Here is a 23,633-nt window from a genome sequence, read left to right on the forward strand (position 1 = left end):
CTCTGGGAGGTTCAGATAAACCTCATGGATCTCAGGCTGGGGCTTCCCCCACACTGATACCACAGTCAGAAACCACTAGGCCCAGGAAACACTTGATCCAGCCAAAGAACAACAAGGATTCCTATTGTGAGGGATGCTTACACCTCCCACGTGTAAGCTTCAACTGTTCTGTCTGCTGCCACATGCTAGTTTTAGCAGTGGGTTCACGTTCCTAAAATCCCCTGTTCTCACTTGGGAGCTCAATGACACTTTCCACGATTGCAACAAACTTCATTTTCTACAACCCTCTTTCTGTAGTGGGGAGGCTTTGGGGACAGCAATAAAACTTCCCAATTTGCTCCCAGAGTACTGCTCTCTCTGGCAAGGAGGGCGCTGAGCCCAGCAGCTGGCCACACTTCCTGTTGCCTGAGTTTGCACAAGTCAGCTTTTCCCCTGGGAATCCCCCATCGGCCACCTCCCACGCCTGGGTGGCCCAGTCAGAGGCTCACCTCCAGGGTTTTACTACCCTAGGGCTGTGCTACCAAAGGTGTGCCTGTCCCCACAGCGAGCTGGTAGTGAGCAGTGGCATTGCTCTACCAGAGCCTACATCCTAGTGCAGGTGGTGGTGCCCTCTGAGGTGACAGTGGATCAGGGACTTGAGCCTTGTGGGTACTCAAGGAAAGCAAATTCCAGATGGAGGCACAGGTTGGTGGGGTCCCATTTGAACAGCTAGGAACCTGGGGGCAACAGGCTGGGGAGACTGGTCAATGACCAAGGCCAATGTCTGGTCAGCTGTTCACCTGGGCAGTTGCCAGATTGAAGAGTGTGGGAAAGAGGCCATTGTTGGGGGTAGGAAAAACTATGAAAAAGAACTTGTACCCCAGATTCCTGCTCTGAGGGTCACCCGTAGTGATGAGAGTGAGTGTGGGCTTGAGTTGGTTTCACCTTCCACGTTCCTAAATAACCCTGGCCCCAATCCTTTAATTCCATGGCTCTTCCTTCTGGCAGCCCTGGGGTTCCTCATGGCCCAAAGGGCCCAACCTCAAGACAGGTTGGAAATGTGAGACATTTCCCACCTACAAAGGGGGACCTAGCCTCCAACAGGAACTGCGGGTTTCTTCAGCTTGAACCGAGCTTCCCTCCAGGTAAGGAGAGCTTGGGTCTACACACCCCATCCTCTTGCTTCCTGTGCTCTCTGGTAGGCAAGGGTGCACACTGGCAAGCACACCAGTGGCTTCCTGCACCCAGGCCTGCCCACCCTGGGGCGGGGCCGGCCAGCCCTCCCGCTGTGATAAGGCAAAGTCAAGGGCTGCCCTCTGAAGGAAGTTCCAAAGAGAAAGCAGAGGGAGCCGGGAGAACTCCGGGCCTGCAGGTGTCTAGACTAAGGCCGAGCGGCTGGCACCTCCATCCCCTACCTGCAGCGCCTGAGCAGGCAAGGTAAGCAGGGACCCTCTCCTTCTTGCCCTCCTGCCACCCATCTGCCCGGCGTGCCTCCCCACGAGGCAGCCTGAACTTTCCACTGCCCTGGAGAGGCTTCTGCTGACTGGGGACGTTCAGATCTGAGTTGTGGGCCACCTTGAGTTTGTACTGCTTCCAGTGTGGGCCGCTGCCAGCGTGGCTCAAGAGGCCAGCGCTTGCCTGGGTGCAAGCAGACAGGGTTCTGCCCCACTCTGGGGCTGGGCTGGGTGATCCTGAGTGAACGTCTTCTCACCGGGCCTCAGTCTTCCCATCTGTGAGATGGGAGTGGGTTGGAAATGGTCCCTGAGGGTCCTTTCAGCTCAACCACCATGAAGGTGAGTGGCCTTGAGGTTGCCTAAACAACTGGGTGTCTTCCACTGCCATGGGCATGCTGGCCTGTGGGTGCTCCACCACCTGTCCAGAGGACCCGTGGGATTCCTGCTTAAACACAGCAGGCCCCCAGCCTCCAGCCCCCAGCTACCTTGGCTTCTACCTACCCTCCCCCACAGAAGCAGCTGCAGCCATGGCGGGGATGAAGACAGCCTCCGGGGACTACATCGACTCATCCTGGGAGCTGCGGGTGTTCGTGGGCGAGGAGGACCCTGAGGCGGAGTCGGTCACCCTTCGGGTCACAGGGGAGTCACACATTGGCGGGGTCCTGCTGAAGATCGTGGAGGAGATCAGTGAGTGCCCTGCTGCCCCGAGCTGGGCACCATGGGGTGGCTGCAGCCTGAATCCCCGGGCACTTCCGGGCCACCCCTGCTGCACAGCTCATGATAATGGTGGCAGTGACTCAGGCACCAGCTTAATCATTTGGTTCCAAAAAAGACATTTCCTCAACTTCCTCTCCATCCCACTGTCTTCCCTCCCTCATGCTTGGGCTGGTTCTTGGTTCTGCTAAGTCCGGAGGCGGGGACCCCCTCCATTCACTCAAGGGGAGAAGGTGAGGCCTTGCCTGGGCCCAGGAGGAGGCCACATACCTGGCGTCTGTGGAGGGGGCAGAGGGGCCTCCCGGGGGTCTGCTCCCACACTCCCTCCCTGGGCGGAAGGCCCTGGTGAAGGCCCAGCCTGGGTGGGAAGGCCCTGCCCCCACAGGAAGTTACAGCAAAACAGCCTGTGGTATCAGCCATGAAGGCGCAGGCCCATGACGCAGTGGCAGTGACTTCTCATCGGCCGCCGCTGCTGGGGGTGGGGGCTGCCCTTCCTGGGAGGGCCATAGGCGCTCACTCCCAATATCGATATCCAGAGCCCAGAGCCGGAAGGCAGGCCAGCCCTCGGCAGATAGTCCCAGCCCCAGCCAGAGCCTAAGCACAGCCTGGGGGTGGGGGAAGGGAAGGCTGCTCAGACCCAGGCGACCCACACGTTTCCATGTGGGGAGGGAGGCCAGTCTGCTGGGGACAGGGTGGCCCCAGCCCAACTACAAGAGTGAGGTGCCGGGGAGCTTCCAGACGGCAGGGCCCAAGCAGGCTGTGAAAGCGGAAGTGGAGAGCAGAGGGTCCCTGAGGAGACTGGGCGTTAGACCGAGTCGCGGAGGCAGGCGTGACCAAGCCCAGGGCTGAGGAGAATGGAGACCCAGCAACCCACCAGAAGAGCTGGTTGGCCCCAGGGCATGATACCTGAGCAACGCAAGAGGCCTAAACATGGAGTCAGACAGACAGACTGACCCGCTCCTCCCTCCACCGCCTGGGCCCCCTAAGGCAATGGTGGTATTGTCCCTACCCTGTCCTACCTGCCAGACATTCCTAAGTGCACCAGGCCACTACTCAGCTAAGCCAGGTCCTGTACCAGGCCCTGGCCGCCTGGAGCATGGCAGGCAGGTGGGACTGGCCCTTCAGCTCCTCCGCACAGCGCTGGGTGCTGAATACGGAACGCTATTCTGGGGCCTGGAGCAGAAGAGGGGCCATGCCCAGCCCAGAATGGGGAGACGGCCCAGAAGAAGCAATTCTTAATATGAATCCTAAGCGGTGGACACAGCAGGAAGAAGCAGGGTGCTGAGGTTGGGGGGCCAGGGTGCTCTGAATTAGGGCCTCCGGGCAGGTGAGGACCCCCGAAGTACAGACAAGAAACGAGGCTGGGACAGTACCCTGACCAGCTCACAGAGGGCCTTGAAGGCCACCATACAGTGTCTGGATTTTATCCTGGAGGTGAAGAGTAGCCCCGGACAGTTCCAGCAGGAGATCCTCATGCTGAGGCTCACATCTGGACAGATCCTTTGGCAGCTGGTGGGGGGTGGACTGGAGGCAGGGAGGAGGCTTCCACAGTTGCCCTGGCCAAAGAGGACAAGCCCCCTGCGGGCAGGTGGTGAGAAGGGAGGGTGGCTGGCTATTGGAGGTAGGACTGATACCGATTAAACGTGGTGGCTAGAAACAAAAAAGGACTATGGCCAGGTCCCTGGCAGGAGGGTCACTGTCACCCAGCCTTGAGACTCAGAGGGGCTGGTATGGAGGAAAATTGGTGCATTGGTCCAGTTTCAGGTGAGCAAGTTTGGGATGAGTGACCTGAAGTCTGAGTCTAGAGGTCATGGCCTTTATCCCCAGGGTTCGCACCGGGCCTCGAAAGCAAACCCTTCTGGAATGAATGAAGCCAGTGGACATGCCCCATAGCCAGTGACCTGGGAGGTTCTGTCCTGGGGCTCAGGAAAGGGTTTGGGCTAGAGGTACCTGATTTGGGAAGCTATAGGACAGCCGAGACTCCCAGAAAGAGGGTGTGATGGGGGAGGAGGGTCCCTGACTGAACTGGGGAAAGGACATGTAGGGGACAGGTCAGGAGAAGAGGCCAAAGAAGAGGAAAGAGTCAGAGGAGAAGGGGAAGTGGGCATCACAAAGCCCAGGACAGGCGAGGGCATGGAGGCAGGGGGGGAACAGAAGGCTTGGCGATCTCAGACAAGATAAAGACAAAGAGATCTCCCTTGGATTTAGCAGGGAATAAGAGACCTCACAACCAGGACTGGGAGAAGCAGGGCAAGAAAGGGCTTTGCAAACTGCAGAGGGCGGTACTCCAGGAGCAGCTGTTGATGGTCTTTTGCCTTTGGGCTCCCCTCCTGCCGGTTCGTGCTCCTGGAGGAAGGATGGAGAGGTGACTGCATGCCATCCACTCCCCTGTCCCCAGTTCCTACCTGGATGACAAGTGATGCATTGATATTTTTCATGTGTGTGCATAGGTGTGTCACAAACACTATGCACTTACTATGTGACAGGCATTGTCCTGCCTCCATGGTAAATAGTAACTCACTGAACATTCACCATCACCTCTGGGGTCAGAAAAATCATTACCCATGCCTGACCAAAAAAGAAATGGAGGCACAGAGAGGTTAAGTGCTTTGCCCAAGATCACAGAGCTAGTAACCACTAGATAGTCACAGATCGCTGGCTCTGAGCCTGGCACCAGCCCTCAGGATGTGGCAGCAGCAGGACAAACCCCATCTCTGCCCCCCTGGAACCCTGGGAGTTCAGGAGACAGGCCATTAAGCCCTGAGCATCAGGGCGGAGGTGAGGAAGGCTGGGCAGGGCTCTCCAAGGCTGGTGCCTACACGCTCCCTTCTGTGGCCCCCACAGAGCGCAAGCAGGACTGGTCCGACCACGCCATTTGGTGGGAGCAGAAAAGACAGTGGCTGCTGCAGACCCACTGGACACTGGACAAGTACGGGATTCTGGCCGATGCCCGTCTCTTCTTTGGGCCCCAGCATCGGCCAGTCATCCTGAGGCTGCCCAATCGCCGCGCCCTGCGCCTACGTGCCAGCTTCTCCCAGCCCCTCTTCCAGGCTGTGGCTGCCATCTGCCGCCTCCTCAGTGAGTGGCCAAGCGGCCCCCAACTCCCCAGCCCCCCAGGTTTCAGCAGGCGCCCCCCTCTCCGGGCCCAGCTATTATTACCTTGTCCCCTCTCTCTTGTTCCCATCCTGCCTACAGGGCCCTGACCTGCCCCCAGGGTGCCCATGAGACAGACAGGGTTTCCAGGGCAGGACCCTGGCCCCCTCTGAGGCCCCAACTCCCCTCAGGTATCCGGCACCCTGAGGAGCTGTCTCTGCTCCGGGCTCCTGAGAAAAAGAAGAAGAAGGAGAAAGAAAAGGAGCCGGAGGAAGAGGTGTATGACTTGTCCAAGGTCGTCCTGGCTGGGGGTGAGCACAGGCGGCGCAGGGGCCAGGAGGGAGATGGGCTGGGCCTGAGCCCAGCACAGGGGGCAGGCACAGTTAACCTGACCTGCCCTTCAGGAGTGGCACCTGCACTGTTCCGGGGGATGCCAGCCCACTTCTCAGACAGTGCGCAAACGGAAGCCTGCTACCACATGCTGAGTCGGCCCCAGCCGCCCCCGGACCCCCTCCTGCTGCAGCGCCTGCCGCGGCCCACCGCCATGTTGGACAAGACCCAAGTCCACAGCAGGTGCTTTGCCCGCTGGGTCAGCATACCTGGGGCCACGTCCCCTGTGTCTGTGTCCCCTGTCTGAGGCCCACCCCCACTTGTGTCCTGGCTCACCAGGCCTTTCCAATGACTGTGCTTGTCCCCGCCTCCCCTACCTGTCCCCTCCCCGGTCATACCTGGTGTGACCCTAACCCCCCTCTGCTGTGCCCAGGTGGCTGGACTCCTCACGGTGCCTCATGCAGCAGGGCGTCAAGGCCGGGGACATGCTCTGGCTGCGCTTCAAGTACTACAGCTTCTTCGACCTGGATCCCAAGGTGGGCAGGGGTCAGGCCAGGAAGAACTGCATCAAGGAGACAGGGGGCCTGGGAATTGTAGAGACTCATAAGGGTCTGTCGGTCTGTCCATTTGCTGGCCAGGTCTTTGTTTATTAACTCAGCAAATGCTGTGCTGAGGCCTGGGCTGATGCCAAGGCTGTTGTTGCCAGTTCCCTTCACGTCCATTCCAACTCATGGTGAGCCCATGTGTGTCAGGGTAGAACTGTGCTCCGTAGGGTTTTCAAGGCAGAAGCAGATCGCCAGGCCTTTCTTCCGGGGCACCTGTGGGTAGGTTTGAACTGCCAACCTTTTGGCTAGCAGTCAAGTGAACAACCATTTCACCAGCCAGGGACTCATGCTCAGGCAAAGAAACAAATCTCCCCCGCTCTTTCTCAAGGAGCCGTCGGGGGAGAAATGATTCTAGATCAGTGTAGATAGTAGTAATGGGGGGCTACACCCTCAGATGGGGGAGGCCCAGGAAGGTTTCCTGGAGGGGGCGCAGCACTTGGACCTGCAGGACTGGGGGTGGTCGGGGGAGGGGTTTTATAGCAGGAACCCGGCGTTCAGCATGCCTCCCACACCTCATCCCCATGGGCAGCCAACACTTGGTGCGCTCATCACAAAACCTCCCAGGCCCCCACAGGCCACCTACCTGTCCCCTTTTTCTCTGCCCCTCTTCACTGCAAAACTTCTAAACATAGTTGTCCCCAGAACGCCTGCTGTCCTGTGTCCTGGCTCCCCGAATCCTGCCTCCTCTTTCCATGCTTTTCTGTGGGAGCAAGTCACCCCACCACACACACGCACCTCAACTCCCTCTCTCCTCAGCCAAATCCACTCTGGTGCCCCGTGTCCCGTGAGGTTTCTCTGCTGGGGCTGTTGGGAGTGTGTTTGTTCCTGTCCCGTGTGACCTCTGGTAATTTCCTTCCCCCTCTGCTTTCCCTCTACCCTGCTCCTTTCCAGAGTTTGTCCCCAGCCTGGGTAATTTTCTCACATGCTGACAGAACCCAGCTAAAGACTCAAGAGAACCCTCTACTGATCCCCTGACCTTTCTCTCTGAGCAGCCCTCCCCACTCCAGCACTCTGCCCTACGAATTCTAGGTATCTGGGACTCCCCAAATTCTCAACTCAGGGATCATGCTGGACTCTGTTTGGGTTCCCCCTCCCCACTCTGCAACTCTCCAGCAGTAAGCTGCAACGTCTTGGGCCTTGTCTTTTCGGTTTCCCTTCTCCCAAGATCACTGTCCTGTGCAGTGCATCCTGCAATGTCTAAAAGCCGTTTGGTCTTCGTTGTTCTTTTTGCTTTGTTTTTATTGCGGCAAATAGATGGGTAACAAAGCATTTGCCATTTCAGCCATCTTCACATCAGTTCACTGATATTAAATGTTCACGTTGTTTAACCATCACCCTTACCTGTTCCCATATTTTTTCACTCCCCAGCGTCCCCTAAGCGTTGTGTCTTCCTTTCCTTTGTCCCTCTTGTTTTTTTTTAATTTTTTTCTCAAAGTAATATGTGATGGCTTAAAGAGTTAATAGTCCTGTTGCTGTTATGTGCTGTCCAGTTGGTTCTGACTCACAGCAACCCCACGTGACAGAGTAGAAGTGCCCCATCGGGTTTTTTTGGCTATAATCTTTATGGAAGCAGATCACCAGGTCTTTCTCCTATGGAAGTGCTGGGTGGGTTCGAACCACCAACCTTTTGGTTAACAGCTGAGTGCTTAACCATTGTACCATCAGGGCTCCTTTAAATAGTCCTAGCAGGTTAGTAGCCCTGGTTGGCAGTTCGGATCCACCAGCGACTCCTTGGAAACCCTCTGGGGCAGTTCTACTCTGTCCTATAGGGTTACTACGAATCGGAACCGACTCCAGGCAATTAGTTTGGCTTTGGTTTTAGCAAGTTAGGAATAGTAATCACAAAAAAAAAGTTCCCTGTGCCACTTCTACTTATCCCAGGTTTCTGATCCCTAGATACTGTAGACTTTAACTCTTTAGCTGTGTCTTCTAGTGCTTACTTCTGTATGACATGCTTACATTTCTATTTCTTGATTTTTCAGTTCCACATGTTATCTATTGACTTTGTAAGAAAGATGAAGGTTGAGCTCCCCACAACACAAGCAGTTCCTTGCATCCTTCCAATAGAGTTGTGTTATATTTTTGTTAGTAGCCATTGATTCCATTGCAACTCATGGCGACCCCATGTGTTACAGAGTAGAACTGCTCCATAGAGTTCTTGACTAAAATCTTAAAGGAAGTAGATCACTGGGCCTTTTCTTCTGTGGTACTGCTGGGTGAGCTCAAACCCATGACCTTTATGTTAGCAGTCAAGCGCAAACTGTGCCACTTGGGGGACCTTAAGTTTTCAGTTAAAACAGTATGATAATAACTGTGAATAGTAACACATGTAAATAGTGTTCTTAGTTAAGCCACAGAGTATATATCTATGATTACATTTCCTTTCTTGGTCAAATTTACTTATTTTTCTACTGTCTATATTTAGAAGAGAGGCCCCAAAAGGCTAACTGGTTGCTCTCTCTGTGTGACTATGACTTGTCATTGTAGCTCTTTAGCATGATTGGGCAAGGATGTCCCTTAATCTAGCCCCTATGACATTATAACCCAATCATAAGACTCCTTTCAAAATGGTCAGTCATATTAGAATATATATCACTGTTATTTCCTTCTTGAGAACATGGAATGGTAACACTTCTTTTTTTAATTGTGCTTTAAGGGAAAGTTTACAAATCAAGTCAGTCTCAGATACAAACACTTATACACACCTTGCTATGTACTCCTAGCTGTTCTCCCCCTAAGGTGACAGCACACTTCTCCTCTCCGCTCTGTAATCCCCATGACCATTCAACCAGCTTCTGTCCCTCTCTGCCTCCTCATCTTGCCTCCAGATAGGAGCTGCCCACATAGTCTCACATGTCTACTTGAGCCAAGAAGCTCACTCCTCACCAGTATCATTTACCGTCTTATAGTCCAGTCCAATCCCTGTTTAAAGAGTTGGCTTCGGGAATGGTTACAGTCTTAGGCTAACAGAGGGTCCAGGGACCGTGACCTCCAAGGCCCCTCTAGTCTCAGTCAGTCTATTAAGTGTGGTCTTTTTACAAGAAGTCTGCATCCCACTGTTCTCCTGCTCCATCAGGGATTCTCTGTTGTGTTCCCTGTCGGGGCAGTCATCAGTGATAACCAGGTACCATCTAATTCTTCTGGCCTCAGGCTGATGTACTCTCTGGTTTATGTGGCCCTTTCTGTCTAGTGGGCTCATAATTACCTTGTGTCTTTGGTGTTCTTCATTCTCCTTTGCTCCAGATAAGTCAAGACCAATTGATGCATCTTAGATGACTGCTTGCTATCATTTAAGACCCCAGATGCCACTCAGGAAAGGTAGCACTCTAGATCCACTGCATGACTGTTGTCCTTGGGCTTCCCTTTACCATCTTCTTAAAACAAACAAAACAAAAGCAAACCCGTTGCCCTCAGCGCGATTCTCTCATAGTGACCCTATAGGACAGAGTACAACTCCCCCACAAGATTTCCAAGGAGCAGATGGTAGATGCAAACTGCCAACTTTTTGGTTAGCAGCCGAGCTCTTGACTACTATGCCACCAGGGATCCACCATTTTCTTAGGAAGTCCTATATTGGACTTCTTGTTTTCTGAATCTCTTGTGTTCCTCTTTCTTGATAGACACCCTTGTTTTGATAGAGGACATATTTCAATAGCTACCTCTAAAAGGGCTCATGAAACATAAATGTTGACATCCTGCATGTCTGAAAATGTCACTGTTCTACTGTCACTTGCATGATGGTTTGGCTAGATAGAGAATTCTAAGCTGGAAACATTTTCTGTTGCTGTGCAACATTTCATTATGTCCACACACCACAATTAATGTATCCATTCTACTATTGATGAACATTGTACAATTTCCAGGTTGGGGCTATCATGAATAGAGGTGCTATGAACATTCTAGTGTATGTCTTTTGGTGAAGATATATACGTGTTTCTGTAGGGTACACACTCAGAAGTAGACTTGCTAGGTTATTTGGCAGCTGTTGGTTTAGCTTTAGTGTTGTTAGGTGCCATCAAGTCACTTCTGACTCCTAGTGACCCTATGTACAACAGAACAAAACACTGTCCTGTCCTGCGCCATCCTCACAACCGTTGTTATGCTTGAGCCCATTGTTGCAGCCACTGTGTCAATCCATTTTCCTTGAGGGTCTTCCTCTTTTTCACTGACTCTCTACTTTAGCAAGCACAATGTTCTTCTCCAGGGACCGGTGCCTTCTGATAACCTGTCTAGAGTACGTGAGATGAAGTCTCACCACCCTTGCCTCTAATGGGAGCATTCTGGCTGTGCTTCTAAGACAGGTTCATTCATTCTTCTGGGAGTCCATGGTATACTCAATACGCTTCACCAACACCATAATTCAAAGGCATCAGTTCTTTGGTTTTCCTTATTAATTGTCCAGCTTTTGCATGCATGTGAGACAATTGGAAACACCATGATTTGGGTCAGGCCCATCTTAGTCCTTAAAGTGACATCTTTGCCTTTTAACATCCTAAAGAGGTCTTTTGCAGCAGATTTGCCCAATGCAATGTGTCATTTGATTTCTTAACTGCTGCTTCCATGGGTGTTGATTGTAGATCCAAGTAAAATAAAATCCCTGACAACTTCAATCTTTTCTTCCTTTTTCATAATGCTGCTTATTGGTCCAGTTGTGAGGATTTTTGTTTTCTTTATGTTGAGGTGCAATCCATACTGAAGGCTGTGGTCTTTGATCTTCATCAGTAAGTGCTTCAAGTCCTTTTCACTTTCAGTAAGCTAGTTTGTGTCATCTGCATATCGCAGATTGTTAATTAGTCTTCCTCTAATCCTGATACCACATTCTTCTTCATATAGTCCAGGTCTCAGGTTATTTTCTCAGCATTCAGATTGAATAAGTAGGGTGAAATGATACAACTCTAATGCAGACCTTTCCTGACTTTAAACCACACAGTAACCCCTTGCTCTGTTTGAACAGCTGTCTCTTGGTCTAAAGTACAGGTTCCTCATGAGCACAGTTAAGTGTTCTGGAATTCCCATTCTTCGCAATGTTATCCATCATCTGTTTTGATCCACAGCTTTCTTTCATAGATAACTGCTAAACAACTTTCTAAAGTGGTTATACCAGTTTATGTGCCCATCAGTTGAGTATGAGAGCTTCGTTTGTTCTATAGCTTCACCCACGCTTGGTATTTTCTGTTTTTCATGATATTTATTCTGGCGGGTATATAAGGGAATCTCTTGTTTTGTTTTGTTTCTTTCTTTAACAGCTTTATTGAGGTATGATTTATATACCATAGAAACCACCTACTGTGTTTGGTTTATTTTTAGTAAATTTGTACTGTTGTGCAACCATGACCACAGTCCAGTTTTAGAACATTTCCACTACCCCAGAGAGTTCTCAAGTGTCCATTTGCAATCAGTCTCCCTCCCAGACCAACCCCATGTAACACTGATCTGCTTTTTATATGGTTTCAATTTATTTTCCCCTGATGACTAATGAAGTTGAGCCCTTTTTCATATAGTTATGAACTATTCGGATATCCTTTTTTTTTGATTAAGTTTCTATGAGTCTTGTCAATTTTAGTATTGAGTTGTCTTTTCTTGGAAACCCTGGTGGCATAGTGGTTAAGTGCTACAGCAGCAAACCAAAGAATCGGCAGTTTGAATCCGCCAGGCGCTCCTTGGAAACTCTATGAGGCAGTTCTACTCTGTCTTATAGGGTTGCATGAGTTGGAATCGACTCAACGGCACTGGATTTGGTTTTGGTTTGGTTTTCTCTTTTCTTATTGATTTGTAAGAGTTCTTTATATATTGTGGCATGAGTGCTTTTTCAGATAAATTATGAATAGATTTTCCCATGCTGTCCTTTGCCTTTTCATTCTCTTCATGGTTTGATAATTGAAGTTCTTAACATAATCCAATTTATAACTTTTTTCTTTTATGACTAATAACTTTTGCATCCTATTTAAGAAATCTTTCCTATTCTAAGATCACAAAGATATAGTCCTATGTTTTTCTGTAAAGACTTTATTGCTTCAACTTTAATATTTAGACCTGCAATCTATCTGTAATTGACATTTGTATGTGGTGTGAGGTAGAGGTCCAAATACATTTTTCTTACTTATGGGTATCCAGTGCCATTTATTAAAAAGAGCATCCTTTCCCCCCAATGAACAGCAGTGTCCCCATTGTCTTAAATCAGGTGAGCATATATTTGTGGGTCTCTCTCTGACTCTCTTCAATTCTACTGGTCAGTTTGTCTCTCTTTGCCAATGCCACACAGTCTTAATTACTATAGCTTTACAATTATGTTCCTTTGTAAAATAACATCCTGTTCTTGTTTTATCTCTATAAAGAATTTGATTAGTGTTTGAAGTTTTTGTCTGCTTCCTATATTGTCTTTATTTCCTGTAATCTCTTTTTCCTTCTTTTTATCCTTGTCTCTGTAGTTCATGCTAGCAGCTTTGCTCAAATGTGGGTGAACCTTGCCTGTGCATTTGTATTTACAACTGAGGCCCTAAGATGTTGATTGGAAACCTTGAGTGTGTGAATAAGGCTTGACATTTTGGGGGCTTCCTGGGGGCAACTGGGCAACTGGGCAGGGTTTTCTGTTTGGCTGATTAGTTTCTCAGAGATGAACCCTCTAATCTCCCAATTGAAGATAGAAGGGTTACTGTCAATATTTTGGGTGACAAGTAGGAAAGGCCTGGGGCGTATCAGGATCCAACTTTCTCTGAATTCATCTGTTTTCAGCATTGTGTATCCTTTTACCTAGCTGTGCCTGGGGTGCCAGGTGCAGACATCCTCCAGTTCAGCATCTCGGGGCTTTTGCAGGTGCCAGTGGGCCATTAGTTGAGTGCCGGAAGTGAGGGAGGGGGCCTGTTCCTGTTACAGACTTTCTACCAGTCCTCATTTTTGCCCACCCTTGCCCCACATCCAGAGGATCCAGGTCTACAGCCTGCCACGTGAGCTAGATGCCTTTGTTTGAATCTTTGTTCTTTTTACTGCTTGTTTTCTATCTTCCAAACCCATTAGTGTCTTTAGCACAGAGCAGGAAAGGAAAAATGGAGTGAGATCCCAGGGCTCCACCCTGTAACTCAGTTTCCATTCATAGTTTTGCTTTGTATCTTCCAAATTTTGTTGACATCTCTCATCTGCTATTGTCCCCTCTCTCTTCTTTGACCTTTTGGGTTTACCTTTTTTATGCCTTTACTATCCATTTTGATTGGGTTTCAGAAGGAGCATGGGGTTGATCCTCTGTGGGTAACTGGGGTCCCCTTTGGTCCTTTACACTCCCTGTTCCTTCTCTCTGGAATGCTCTTCCTATCACTCTTCCTACTAGTGGCCCATTGTCATCCTTCAAGTCTCAGTGCATGCCAATACGTCACCTCCTCCACAGAGCTTTCTCTGACTGCTTCCCCCATAGAGTAGGCTCCCACACCTCATTCCATGCTGTCTCATCAGCATCAGATTTGTGGTGGCCTTACTCAAGAGCTTGGGTAAGCTGCCATCATAGAAGCTATTTTCTTTATAACTTCTATCACACTCACTTTTTTTTTTTTGTAAAAATTCAACTATGCCTTTTATTTGAATTTTATGTGGTGAAAATATACATAACAAAACATACGCCACCAATTCAGTAACATCGATTACGTTACTCAGGTTGTGCAGCTATTCTCGCTATCCTTTTCCAAATCATTCCACCACCATTAATGAAGTCAATGCCCCGAAAGTGAAGATCTCCCCTTCCCCCTCCCTCCCACTAATAAGCTTTGGTTTCTATATATGTCCTTATTTCATACATGTGAGATCATACAGTATCCCATCACACTCTTGAATCACTTTGCTTATTGATCGACTGGTTTACTCAGTCTGCCTGGTGCCCTCAGCAGCATACTGAGCGCACAGTAGGCACACATGAAACTTTTGTTAATTGAACAACTGAGCAAAGGTTTAGAGGTAGGAAGGTGCCATTTGCCTGGGCAGCAGGGGGCTGGCAGGGTGCAAGGCTGGGGTTGGGGGCTGCTCCCATGTGGGGACACTGACTAGCTTGCCCATGAGGAGGGCAGGCTGAGGGCCAAGGCTGGCAGGGCAGGGCTGGGGCGGCAGGGCGCTTTGGGCGGTTGGCACCTGACCAAGTGGGCCTCCCGCCCTCCACTGCAGATGGACCCCGTGCGGCTGACACAGCTGTACGAGCAGGCTCGGTGGGACCTGCTGCTGGAGGAGATTGACTGCACTGAGGAGGAGATGATGGTGTTTGCAGCCCTGCAGGTGCCAGGCAGGCCTGGACCGGGGTGGTTGTGGGCAGGCATGGCAGGCCAGGGCGGCCCAGGTTAGGAGACCTTATTGGGCGGATAAGCTGCCAACTCAGCCCTCCCTGGTCCTGTGCCCCACCCAGTACCACATCAACAAGCTGTCGCAGAGTGGGGAGGTGGGCGAGCCGGTGGGCACGGACCCAGGGCTGGATGACCTGGATGCAGCCCTGAGTAACCTGGAGGTGAAGCTGGAGGGGTCGGCGTCCACTGATGTGCTGGTGAGGAGGCGCTTGGATCAGGGGGTGGGGTCAGCGTCCAGCACAGGGGACTCAGGTCTCCATTTGACACCCCTCCCACAGGACAGCCTCACTACCATTCCAGAGCTCAAAGACTATCTCCGAATTTTCCGGTGAGTTTGGGCCAGCATGGGCAGCCCTGCAGAGGGGCTGATCTGGAGAGGGGAGGAAGGGAGGGAAGTGGCCTTTCACAAACCATCCCCTGTGCCCCCAGGCCCCGGAAGCTGACCCTGAAGGGGTACCGCCAGCACTGGGTGGTGTTCAAAGAGACCACTTTGTCCTACTACAAGAGCAAGGACGAGGCCCCTGGGGACCCCATTCAGCAGCTCAACCTCAAAGGTGATTGAGGATGGGTGGCCAGGACTGGGCAAGGACAGAGGAGGGCTGGGGTCCCACCTGGCCCCAGGGGGCTGGGCAGCTAAATGCTCTCACCCAGCCTTGGTTTACTTCTGGGGCCCAGGGAAGACATCCTGTGTCCCGGAGTGGTTGTGCAGGGCTGGCATTGACACAGGGACTTCTGAGGTGGCTTCTCATGCCTGGTTTCTCCACCCACCCCTTCTCTCCCTCCAGGCTGTGAGGTGGTCCCCGATGTCAATGTCTCGGGTCAGAAGTTCTGCATCAAACTCCTGGTGCCATCACCTGAGGGCATGAGTGAGATCTACCTGCGGTGCCAGGACGTGAGTGAGGCTGGGCAAGGGCTGGGCCAGGGTGGGGGTCTGGGGCCAGGACAGGGGCTGGGAAGGGGCTGGGCCAGGGTGGGGATCTGGGGCCAGGGCAGAGGCCGGGCTGGGGCAGGGGCAAGGGTCTGCCCAGAGCCTACTAGCCCCTCACCCCACTCCCCTGGCCCACCCCCAGGAGCAGCAGTACGCCCACTGGATGGCTGGCTGCCGACTGGCCTCCAAGGGCCGCACCATGGCAGACAGCAGCTATGCTAGTGAGGTGCAGGCCATCCTGGCCTTCCTAAGCCTGCAGCGGGCGGGCACCGGGGGCTCAGGCAACCATTCTCAGAGTCCCGACACCTCCACCGAGGGCCTGAACCCCTATGGTCTCGTCGCTCCCCGCTTCCAGCGCAAGTTCAAGGCCAAGCAGGTGGGAATGCATGGGCTCATTTGTTCCTTCTCCCACCTGTCCCTGGACTATTCCCGTTGGCCCAAACACTGTGGCCGCTTGCTCTCTCCCCCACTCACTCACTCACACCCCAGAGGCCAGGTCCAACCCTCTGGGAGGGGTCAGGGCATCAGCTCACATCTGCTGAGTGGTAAGAGGTGCACTCTAGCGGTCCCACAGTGGGCACTGCCCCTTCCCCAGCTCAGCATCCCATCTCCTGATTAGGGCAGGCAGGGGGCCTCAGGGGCTTTGGGGGAGGGGACGAATTCCAAGTGGCCCCTCACAAGGGTGGTCCCACAGCTCACCCCGCGGATCCTGGAAGCTCACCAGAATGTGGCCCAGCTCTCACTGTCCGAGGCCCAGCTGCGCTTCATCCAGGCCTGGCAGTCTCTGCCTGACTTTGGCATCTCCTACTTCTTGGTCAGGTAAGGGACCCACCCAGCCCTGCCAAGCACAGATCTACTCTCCCCTGGGCCACATCCCAAGAACGGGTCCTAGGCAGCCACTGCATTCCCCAGAAGCCTCCCTTCCCCTGTTCTCTGTTGACAGACCTCACTGGGGGATGCCCTGTGTGCTCCCCCCGGTCCCCTCCACACACCCTACAACAAACCTAAGAGAGCTCAGGCCAAGAAAGCAGATCTGGGCCCCATCCCAGCTCTGCCATGGACTGTCCCCTCTCTGGGCCTGGGTTAGCTTGTCAGGAGAATAGGGCTGACCCCAGATACTGTTATAAGCAGGGCCCCCTTTGATTACCCCTGCTCATTCCAAGATGAGCAAGGCAACAGACGAAGAGGGTCATGATACAAAAAACAAAAACCCAAACAGTTATTATTTAAAGGCACGGACTGCCTGATGCTGCTAAAAGTCCCGATAATGATGATCTCAGTTCCCCCGTTTTCCAGATAAGGAGTTTGAGGCCCAGACGAGTTGTCCAGTATCACAGGGCTGGTGGGCAGCAGAATGGGGCAGTGACTGCAGCTCGGCGTGCCTCCACCGCGTTCGCTCATCAACACTGTGCCACGCTGTGGGGCTTAAGGTCATGTAGGGTGGGGCCCTTGCTCACACTTGCCCCCTACCCCCCACCCTGGGACCAGGTTCAAGGGCAGCAGGAAAGACGAGATCCTGGGCATTGCCAACAACCGGCTGATCCGCATCGACCTAGCCGTGGGTGACGTGGTCAAGACCTGGCGGTTCAGCAACATGCGTCAGTGGAACGTCAACTGGGACATCCGGCAGGTGGGCACACAGTGGGGACAGCACCGGGGGCGGGGCCTGACCCCACCAGGACAGGGAGGGGTTGCTCCCGCATCCCACCTTAGCCCCTCCGCCCGCCCGCCTGCCCTCAGGTGGCCATCGAGTTTGACGAGCACATCAACGTGGCCTTCAGCTGTGTGTCTGCCAGCTGCCGTATCGTGCACGAGTACATCGGGGGCTATATCTTCCTGTCGACGCGGGAGCGTGCCCGCGGGGAAGAGCTGGATGAGGACCTTTTCCTGCAGCTTACGGGGGGCCACGAGGCCTTCTAGGGCTGTCTCACTGCCTCATGCCACTCACACATGCCATGGCCACACGGCCACTGGGACTCACTGCCTGCACCCTCGCCAGGCATGCACCGAGCTGCGCACGTTCACCTGCCCTCACCCTGGCTTTGTTCAGACCAGGGGCCTAACTGGGCCAGACTCTGCCACCACCCAGGCTGGGGAGGGGAAGTGCCCCCCTTCCCTTGCCGGAGTGGCCAAGACCAATACCCCTGACCTATCTGGAGTCCCTGAGCACACCACGAAGACCAAATGTCGCTACAGAGTGATGGCCCATTTTTTTTTAAACTGGAGTGTCTTTTTGGTTATATTTTAAAATTTTTTGTGTGTGTAAATAAATATTTTATTGCTGGACCATCCCTCTTCTTCTTGGGTTGTGCTTGGGGAAACTCTGACACTCTGTCTCTTCACCACCGGACAGAGAGAGGGGCTTTCCTGAGATGGAGACAAGAGTTGGTTAGAGAGAGGGGGACCTAAGTTGGGGGCTGGAGAAGAGGTGAGGCAAGGGCACAGGCTCCAGGCACAAAAATAGAGGGTGGGGAGCTCTCACGGGTAGGGCGGAGCTGCAAAGCTGCCTTGAAGTACTTGGGAAGCAGGACACCATCAGCATTCCCTGGCGTCAGGATCACGCCATTGGCAGAGCGGAGGAAGGGGATTCCATCTGCAGTGAGAGCCAGGGTTGTGACTCCTGCCCTCCCTGAAGGCCTATGCCAGTCCCTGATGCATCCAGGCTCACCTGCCAAGGCCAGGGGTCCATTGATGAAGACGGCCACTTCACAGTTGGGCCGCATGCCTGCAAAGACAGCCAGAGCTGGGGCCTGGGGCATCTGGGGCTGCAACCAGCAAACCTGGGCAGGCTGGGGTCCCCTGCTCGGTGTGTGTAGGGGGGGTGTTGGAACTACATGCAGGGCATGGGGTGACCTCAGACAAGGGAGGTGTGACCTTTGGAGGGAGACCTGGAAGGACACAGTGGCTGGAAGCAACTGGGGTGGGAACTGACCACTGATGACATCAGGGTCCCCAGGCAGTCCAGGGGCAAGGTGGATATGTGTCCTTCCCCGGCAAGACAGGCCCTTGAGCAGGATGGATGGCCAGTGCTGCCAGAACGTGCCATGGACCAGCACGGGGGGCAGGACCTGCGGCGTCTCCAGAGGCATCAGCTCCAACTCAGGAACCTGGGATGGGTGGGCGAGCAGGCAGCAGTGAGCCCCCCTCATGGGCAGAGGCCTCACCTGGCTCTCCCACCTAGCCCCAGAGCCCCCACCTGCAGGGAATGGCCCTGATTGGCCCGGATGAGAGGGCCAGTGCTGGGGTCCCCGGGTTGCAGGGCAAACCGCTGCTTCCCATTGGTGTCCACCACACGCTGCACGTCTTCAGCTGAGAAACCTCGGAACTGGGGCAGCTGCAGGAGGGAACGAAGGGGCACGAAGCCATCTGCAGGCGGGGGGGCAGGTGCTCAGGGGCTGACCTTGCTCTGGCCTGGGCCAAGGTGACAGAGTGAGTGCAGGCCTCAGCTCTGTGCACAAGGGCTTCATCTGCCCCCAGCTCTGTGGCCTTGAGAAAGTCTCCCCTTTCTCGGCCTTAGTTTCCTGAATTTACATGGGCATCCTATCTGCCTCGTGGAGAGTCACAAAGATAAAATGCTCACTTAGCATAGAAGTGGACATTCAAACATCAGTTGCTACAATACCCCTCAGTGGCCAGCCTTGGGATAAGTGTTCACTGAGTCAATTGGCTGGAGGGGCCTCACCAGCCTGGCCCAGACAGGAACTCCTCTTCCAGGGAGCTCTGGGCCCCCCTCATCTCCGGGCCTCAGTCTTCTCTGTACGCTGGGAGGCTGTGCCCTGCCATGCCCTTCTCATAGGGCAGTGGTGGGAACCACCCACGGGAGAGGGCAGTCACAGGCAGGCTTACAGAGCTCCGGGGCCTCAAGCAGCTCTTCCCCTCCAAGGCTCCAGGGTCCCTCACTTACCTGCCCCCAGGGGAAGTCCCAGCTTCAGGGCCCCATGGCGCAGGGCGTAGGACAGAGCCTTGGACAGTTGCACATCGCGGTCCTGAAAGAGCCCAGAGGTGGTCCCTGGTCCCTGTGGTGTCCCTGCCCTGCTGCCCACCCTGAACTGAGTGACCTGCTGCAGAGGGAGATGGGTCTCTGCGAACAGAAAAACCCATCTGCCCCCTCCAACCCCACCAGCATTTCCCAGAAAGCCAGGACTCAGACTCCCCTGCCCCTGCCCTCCCACCAAGACAGTGGGGGTGGGAAGCGCCTACCTGCTCAGGGAGTCTGTGAGCCCTTCTAGCCCTGGGCCCTGCTGCTTCCTGCTGCCTTCTTCCAGAAGAGTTCATGGCCAAGACCTGGGGGAACAGTGTCCCGTGGGAGCGTCTTTAAGAACTCTCCAGTGCAGAAGGCCAGCAGAAACTCTGGTGGTATAGTGGTTAAGAGCTATGGCTGCTAACCAAAAGATCGGCAGTTCGAATCCACCAGGTGCTTCTTGGAAGCCTATGGGGTAGTTCTACTCTGTGCTATAGGGTTGCTACGAGTCAGAATCAACTCCACGGCAAAGGGTTTGGTTTGGTTTTGGTTCTCGTCCCCAGCCTGTCAGAAAGTCACAAAGCCTCGGTACGTGAGAGCTGGGGGGTGGGGGGGGGGACATATACAACTTATTAAATTCACTTCCCACCCCTAATCTCATGGTGCAGATAGGGAAACTGAGGCAGGTAAGATTTGCCCAAGATCACAATGCGTGCCAGCCCGAAAGTCAAGTCCAGGCTCGCGGCTCCGTCCTGCAAGGCCGGCCTGGGGAGGCGGGGCCAGTCCGCCGCTGGCGTCCGAGCTACCAAGGTGGAAGCGTCAGGGTCAGCAAGGAAAGACAGACCGACAGACAGGGCAGCGAGGCCAACCCTAGACTCACCACTCCCTCCTGCTAGGGCGCCTGACCCTGCGGGCCTCTAGCGCCCGGACCGACCAATGAGAGGCCGCAAGGAGGAAGGAGGCGGGCACTTCCGCTCCGGGGAGGGGGCGGAGCTTGCGGGTCCAGTCGGCCGTACGGGCCGGCTGGAGGCGGGGCCTTCCGGAGCTGGGAAGGGCGTGTCGGCGCCTCAGGATGGAGGCAGGACTCCTGGGTTTTGGGGACACAGGCATTTGAGAGTGACTTGATCCAGGACCCCTGGGTGGCAGGGATGCCCGGGAATCCCAGGGATGCCTGGCCGCAGGAGTTCGGGTCTCAGCGGGGCTCGGGGCTCTGGCGGGGGCGATAGGACACCTCACCGCCCAGGGAGTGGTCGAGGAGTGCAGAAAGGATGAGGGTACCCTAAGAAATTCGGTAACAAAGGGGGCCGGCTGCCGGGCTCAGGGGTGGCTGTGGGACCCTGGCGGTGACGTCCTACTGTGTCCTTCCCCAGAGCTGCCCTGTCCAGACCATGGATCCTGAGGTGTCCCTGCTGCTGCAGTGCCCCCGGGGTGGGCTACCTGAAGGGCAGGTGCAGGCCGAGCTAAGCCCAGCCTACGACCGTCGCCCACTGCCAGGAGGGGACAAGGCCATCGCTACTGTCTGGGAGAACCGGCTACAGGCACAGCCTTGGCTCTTTGACGCCCCCAAGTTCCGCTTGCACTCGGCCACCCTGGCACCTGCTGGCTCTCTGGGGCCACAGCTGCTCTTGCATCTGGGCCTGACTTCCTACCGAGACTTCCTGGGCACCAACTGGGCCAGCTCAGCTGCCTGGCTGCGACAGCAGGGGGCTGCCGACTGGGGCGACAGGCAGGCCTACCTGGCGGACCCTCTGGGGGTAGGCGCTGCATTGGCCACCGCCGATGATTTCCTTGTCTTCCTGCGACGCTCTTGGCAAGTGGCTGAGGCTCCTGGGCTGGTGGATGTGCCTGGTGGACACCCTGAGCCTCAGGTGAGATGCCAGGCTAGGCACAAAGACCCAGACAGCTCAGGGGAGCTCTGAGCTCTCCCAGCTCATCCCCTAATGGGGCCATAATGCGTGTCCTGGGTGGATGCAGGGAGGCAGTCCAGGGATAATTTGTGTATGGGCAGGGGAGGAAGGACTGGCCTGGTGCTTCTGGGAGAGGCTTTGCTCAGAACAACCCCTCAGTCTCCCCACTAACCCCTACCCCAGACCATCTAGCTCCCGGGAAATGAGGAGAGGGGGCAAAGAAAGAGACACCCTGCTCCACACTCTGTGCGGTCCTCCCTAGCTGGAACTCTGGTTGTCTATCTAAAAAAGGAGGGTCTGGGTCAGGGGATCGCCAATATTTCCACCATGCCCATACCAGACTTCAGGCCAGCAAGTGCTGGCTGGAGGACAGAGGGGAAGAGGTGGGCAGTGGGGTCTGAGCTCAACCTCTCACAGGCCCTGTGCCCTGGTGACACCCCCCGGCATGAGGACCTCCCTGGGGAGCTGGTAGTTCGGGAGCTCTTCTCCAGTGTCCTGCAGGAGATCTGTGATGAGGTGAGTAGGGGGTGACCTGGATGGATGTGGTGGACATGAAGGGGAGGGGGCAGATCATGCCAGAATTCCACAGGTCTGGCCTGGCATTGAGGGAAAAGCTTGGCTTTACAAGTTGGGCACACTTGGACTGGAATTCTACCCCTCATTTCTCTATGCCTCAGCTTCTTCCTCTATACAATGGAAATGACGATAAATGTCTTGCCTACTCCCCAGGTTTGTTCAAGGAGGAGGAAATCAGAGTCCCACTTATTAAATCTGCTTTCCTTTGGAAACCCTGGTGGTGTAGTGGTTAAATGCTACGGCTGCTAACCAAAAAGGTCGGCAGTTTGAATGCAGCAGGCGCACCTTGGAAACTCTATGGGGCAGTTCTACTCTGTCCTATAGGGTCCCTGTGAGTCGGAATTGACTCGACGGCAATGGGTTTGGTTTCCTTGGGTGGCCCTGGGCAAATTGTTCAATCTCTCTGGGCTTTGTTTTCCTACCTGTAAAAGCAATTGGCTAAAAATCTGACTTCCTGTGATTCTGGACATTTGATCTACAAACTGTAAAATGCTGTACAGGGGTGAGGGGCTTTTCTCCACCCAGAGGGGTGGCCACTGACAGGTGGGACCCCTGGCCCCAGGTGAACCTGCCGCTGCTCACCCTGAGCCAGCCCCTGCTGCTGGGCATCGCCTGCAACGAGACAAGCGCCGGCCGTGCCAGTGCCGAGTTCTATGTGCAGTGAGTGGGCTTGGGAGACAGGATCCTGGGTCCTGGGCTAGGTGGGCAGCTAGGGCTCCGCAGGGGCCCTCCAGGGCTTGGGGACCGATCCAGCCACCCTCATGTCCTCATCCAGGTGTAGCCTGACTTCTGAGCAGGTGAGGAAGCACTATCTGAGTGGGGGATCTGAGGCCCACGAGTCCACAGGAATCATCTTTGTGGAGACACAGGTTTGGGTTGGCAAGCTGTCCTTTGCCTGGACTAGGGGTGACAGTTGGGACCTGCAAAAAAGCCTGGTGTCTTTCTGGGGGGCTGGGCTGGACGGGGACGCCCAGTTCTCTTAGAGCATCACTCTAGAGTCACAGGTCCTCATTTGGGGATGCCTCAGTGCAAGGGAGAGGGCCAGGGATCTGCTCATCCCCTCACCATATCTCTCTGGGGCGGGTGCAGTGCAGAGGGCTCTGAGGCTCAGGAACCCTGGGCAAGCTCAGGAGGGGGACATGAGGGCTGGATGTCTGGGTCTTCCCACAGAGCGTGCGGAGGCTGCAGAAGGCGGATATCTGGGCCGAGCTCTGTCCCTCAGCCAAAGGTGCCGTGCTCCTCTACAGCCGGGTCCAGGGCAGTGCCCTTGGGTCCCCAGCCCTGTAACCACAGCTTTGAAGACAATAAAGGACTTTATTCTTGGATTCTGTTGGGGTCTTCTGTTTTCGGGAGACAGACAGGGGACTCTGGGAGAGCCTTGGCTGAGTGAGGGAGACAGGACAAATGAAAGAAAATCAAAAAACAAAACAGCCAGTCTGTGTCCCAGTCTGCAAATGGGTTGAGGGCCGTGTCCTCGTCAACCCCCCCACAAATGGGTGGGAGGCGGCTCTGTGAAACGTGCTAAGCGGACTAACAGCCACGTCGGCGGAACAGGGCGATGGCAGCTGGCCGGAAAGCCTCACCGTGGGTCAGGTCGGGACAGCGGCGGCGACGGGTCGTAAGCTCGGTCCCGCCTGGTTTCCAGGTGGGTTCGCGCCTGTCTGCACGTCCGCGGGCCCAGGCGTCGGTGGGCGGACCCGCGGCCTCAAAAGCCAATGGGTGTGAGGGGGCGGGGTCTTTCGCCGTGACCCGCCCCTTCCGGTCTAGTGGG

General features: G+C 54.5%; 3 protein-coding genes across 8 annotated transcripts; 2 read left to right on the forward strand and 1 right to left on the reverse strand.

Moving 5' to 3' along the window:
- Window positions 1-1,281: 1,281 nt before the first annotated feature.
- Window positions 1,282-17,704, forward strand: FERMT3 (FERM domain containing kindlin 3). 2 transcript variants are annotated; one of them, XM_049892338.1, is made up of 15 exons: window positions 1,282-1,416; window positions 1,947-2,120; window positions 4,992-5,225; window positions 5,432-5,551; window positions 5,645-5,813; window positions 6,004-6,106; window positions 14,318-14,425; window positions 14,553-14,687; window positions 14,769-14,818; window positions 14,920-15,044; window positions 15,276-15,382; window positions 15,561-15,794; window positions 16,113-16,237; window positions 16,907-17,048; window positions 17,159-17,704. In XM_049892338.1, exons 2-15 carry the CDS (start codon window positions 1,961-1,963, stop codon window positions 17,336-17,338), a joined length of 1,992 nt encoding a protein of 663 aa, XP_049748295.1. In that variant the 5' UTR covers window positions 1,282-1,416; window positions 1,947-1,960; the 3' UTR covers window positions 17,339-17,704. The 2 variants fall into 2 exon arrangements, with proteins under 2 accessions (XP_049748295.1, XP_049748296.1); XM_049892339.1 differs by having other exon boundaries at window positions 1,950-2,120.
- On the reverse strand, window positions 17,694-20,346 carry TRPT1 (tRNA phosphotransferase 1). 3 transcript variants are annotated; one of them, XM_049892351.1, is made up of 8 exons: window positions 20,260-20,346; window positions 19,619-19,702; window positions 19,323-19,404; window positions 18,615-18,784; window positions 18,351-18,525; window positions 18,087-18,143; window positions 17,901-18,011; window positions 17,694-17,785 (listed from the first exon to the last, which is right to left on the reverse strand). In XM_049892351.1, exons 2-8 carry the CDS (start codon window positions 19,691-19,693, stop codon window positions 17,694-17,696), a joined length of 762 nt encoding a protein of 253 aa, XP_049748308.1. In that variant the 5' UTR covers window positions 19,694-19,702; window positions 20,260-20,346. The 3 variants fall into 3 exon arrangements, with proteins under 3 accessions (XP_049748308.1, XP_049748307.1, XP_049748309.1); XM_049892350.1 differs by lacking the exon at window positions 20,260-20,346 and adding an exon at window positions 20,029-20,250; XM_049892352.1 differs by lacking the exon at window positions 20,260-20,346 and adding an exon at window positions 19,805-19,999.
- Window positions 20,347-20,390: 44 nt separating this feature from the next.
- NUDT22 (nudix hydrolase 22) lies at window positions 20,391-23,181 on the forward strand. 3 transcript variants are annotated; one of them, XM_049892347.1, is made up of 6 exons: window positions 20,391-20,457; window positions 20,750-21,247; window positions 21,704-21,802; window positions 22,425-22,522; window positions 22,638-22,731; window positions 23,033-23,181. In XM_049892347.1, the coding sequence occupies exons 1-6, from the start codon at window positions 20,452-20,454 to the stop codon at window positions 23,147-23,149; spliced, it is 912 nt and encodes a 303-aa protein (XP_049748304.1). In that variant the 5' UTR covers window positions 20,391-20,451; the 3' UTR covers window positions 23,150-23,181. The 3 variants fall into 3 exon arrangements, with proteins under 3 accessions (XP_049748304.1, XP_049748305.1, XP_049748303.1); XM_049892348.1 differs by having other exon boundaries at window positions 20,435-20,670; XM_049892346.1 differs by having other exon boundaries at window positions 20,435-20,653.
- The last annotated feature ends 452 nt before the right edge of the window (window positions 23,182-23,633 follow it).

The sequence above is a fragment of the Elephas maximus genome, chromosome 7 (genome assembly GCF_024166365.1).
Source record: "Elephas maximus indicus isolate mEleMax1 chromosome 7, mEleMax1 primary haplotype, whole genome shotgun sequence".
Classification (NCBI taxonomy): Eukaryota; Metazoa; Chordata; class Mammalia; order Proboscidea; family Elephantidae; genus Elephas; species Elephas maximus.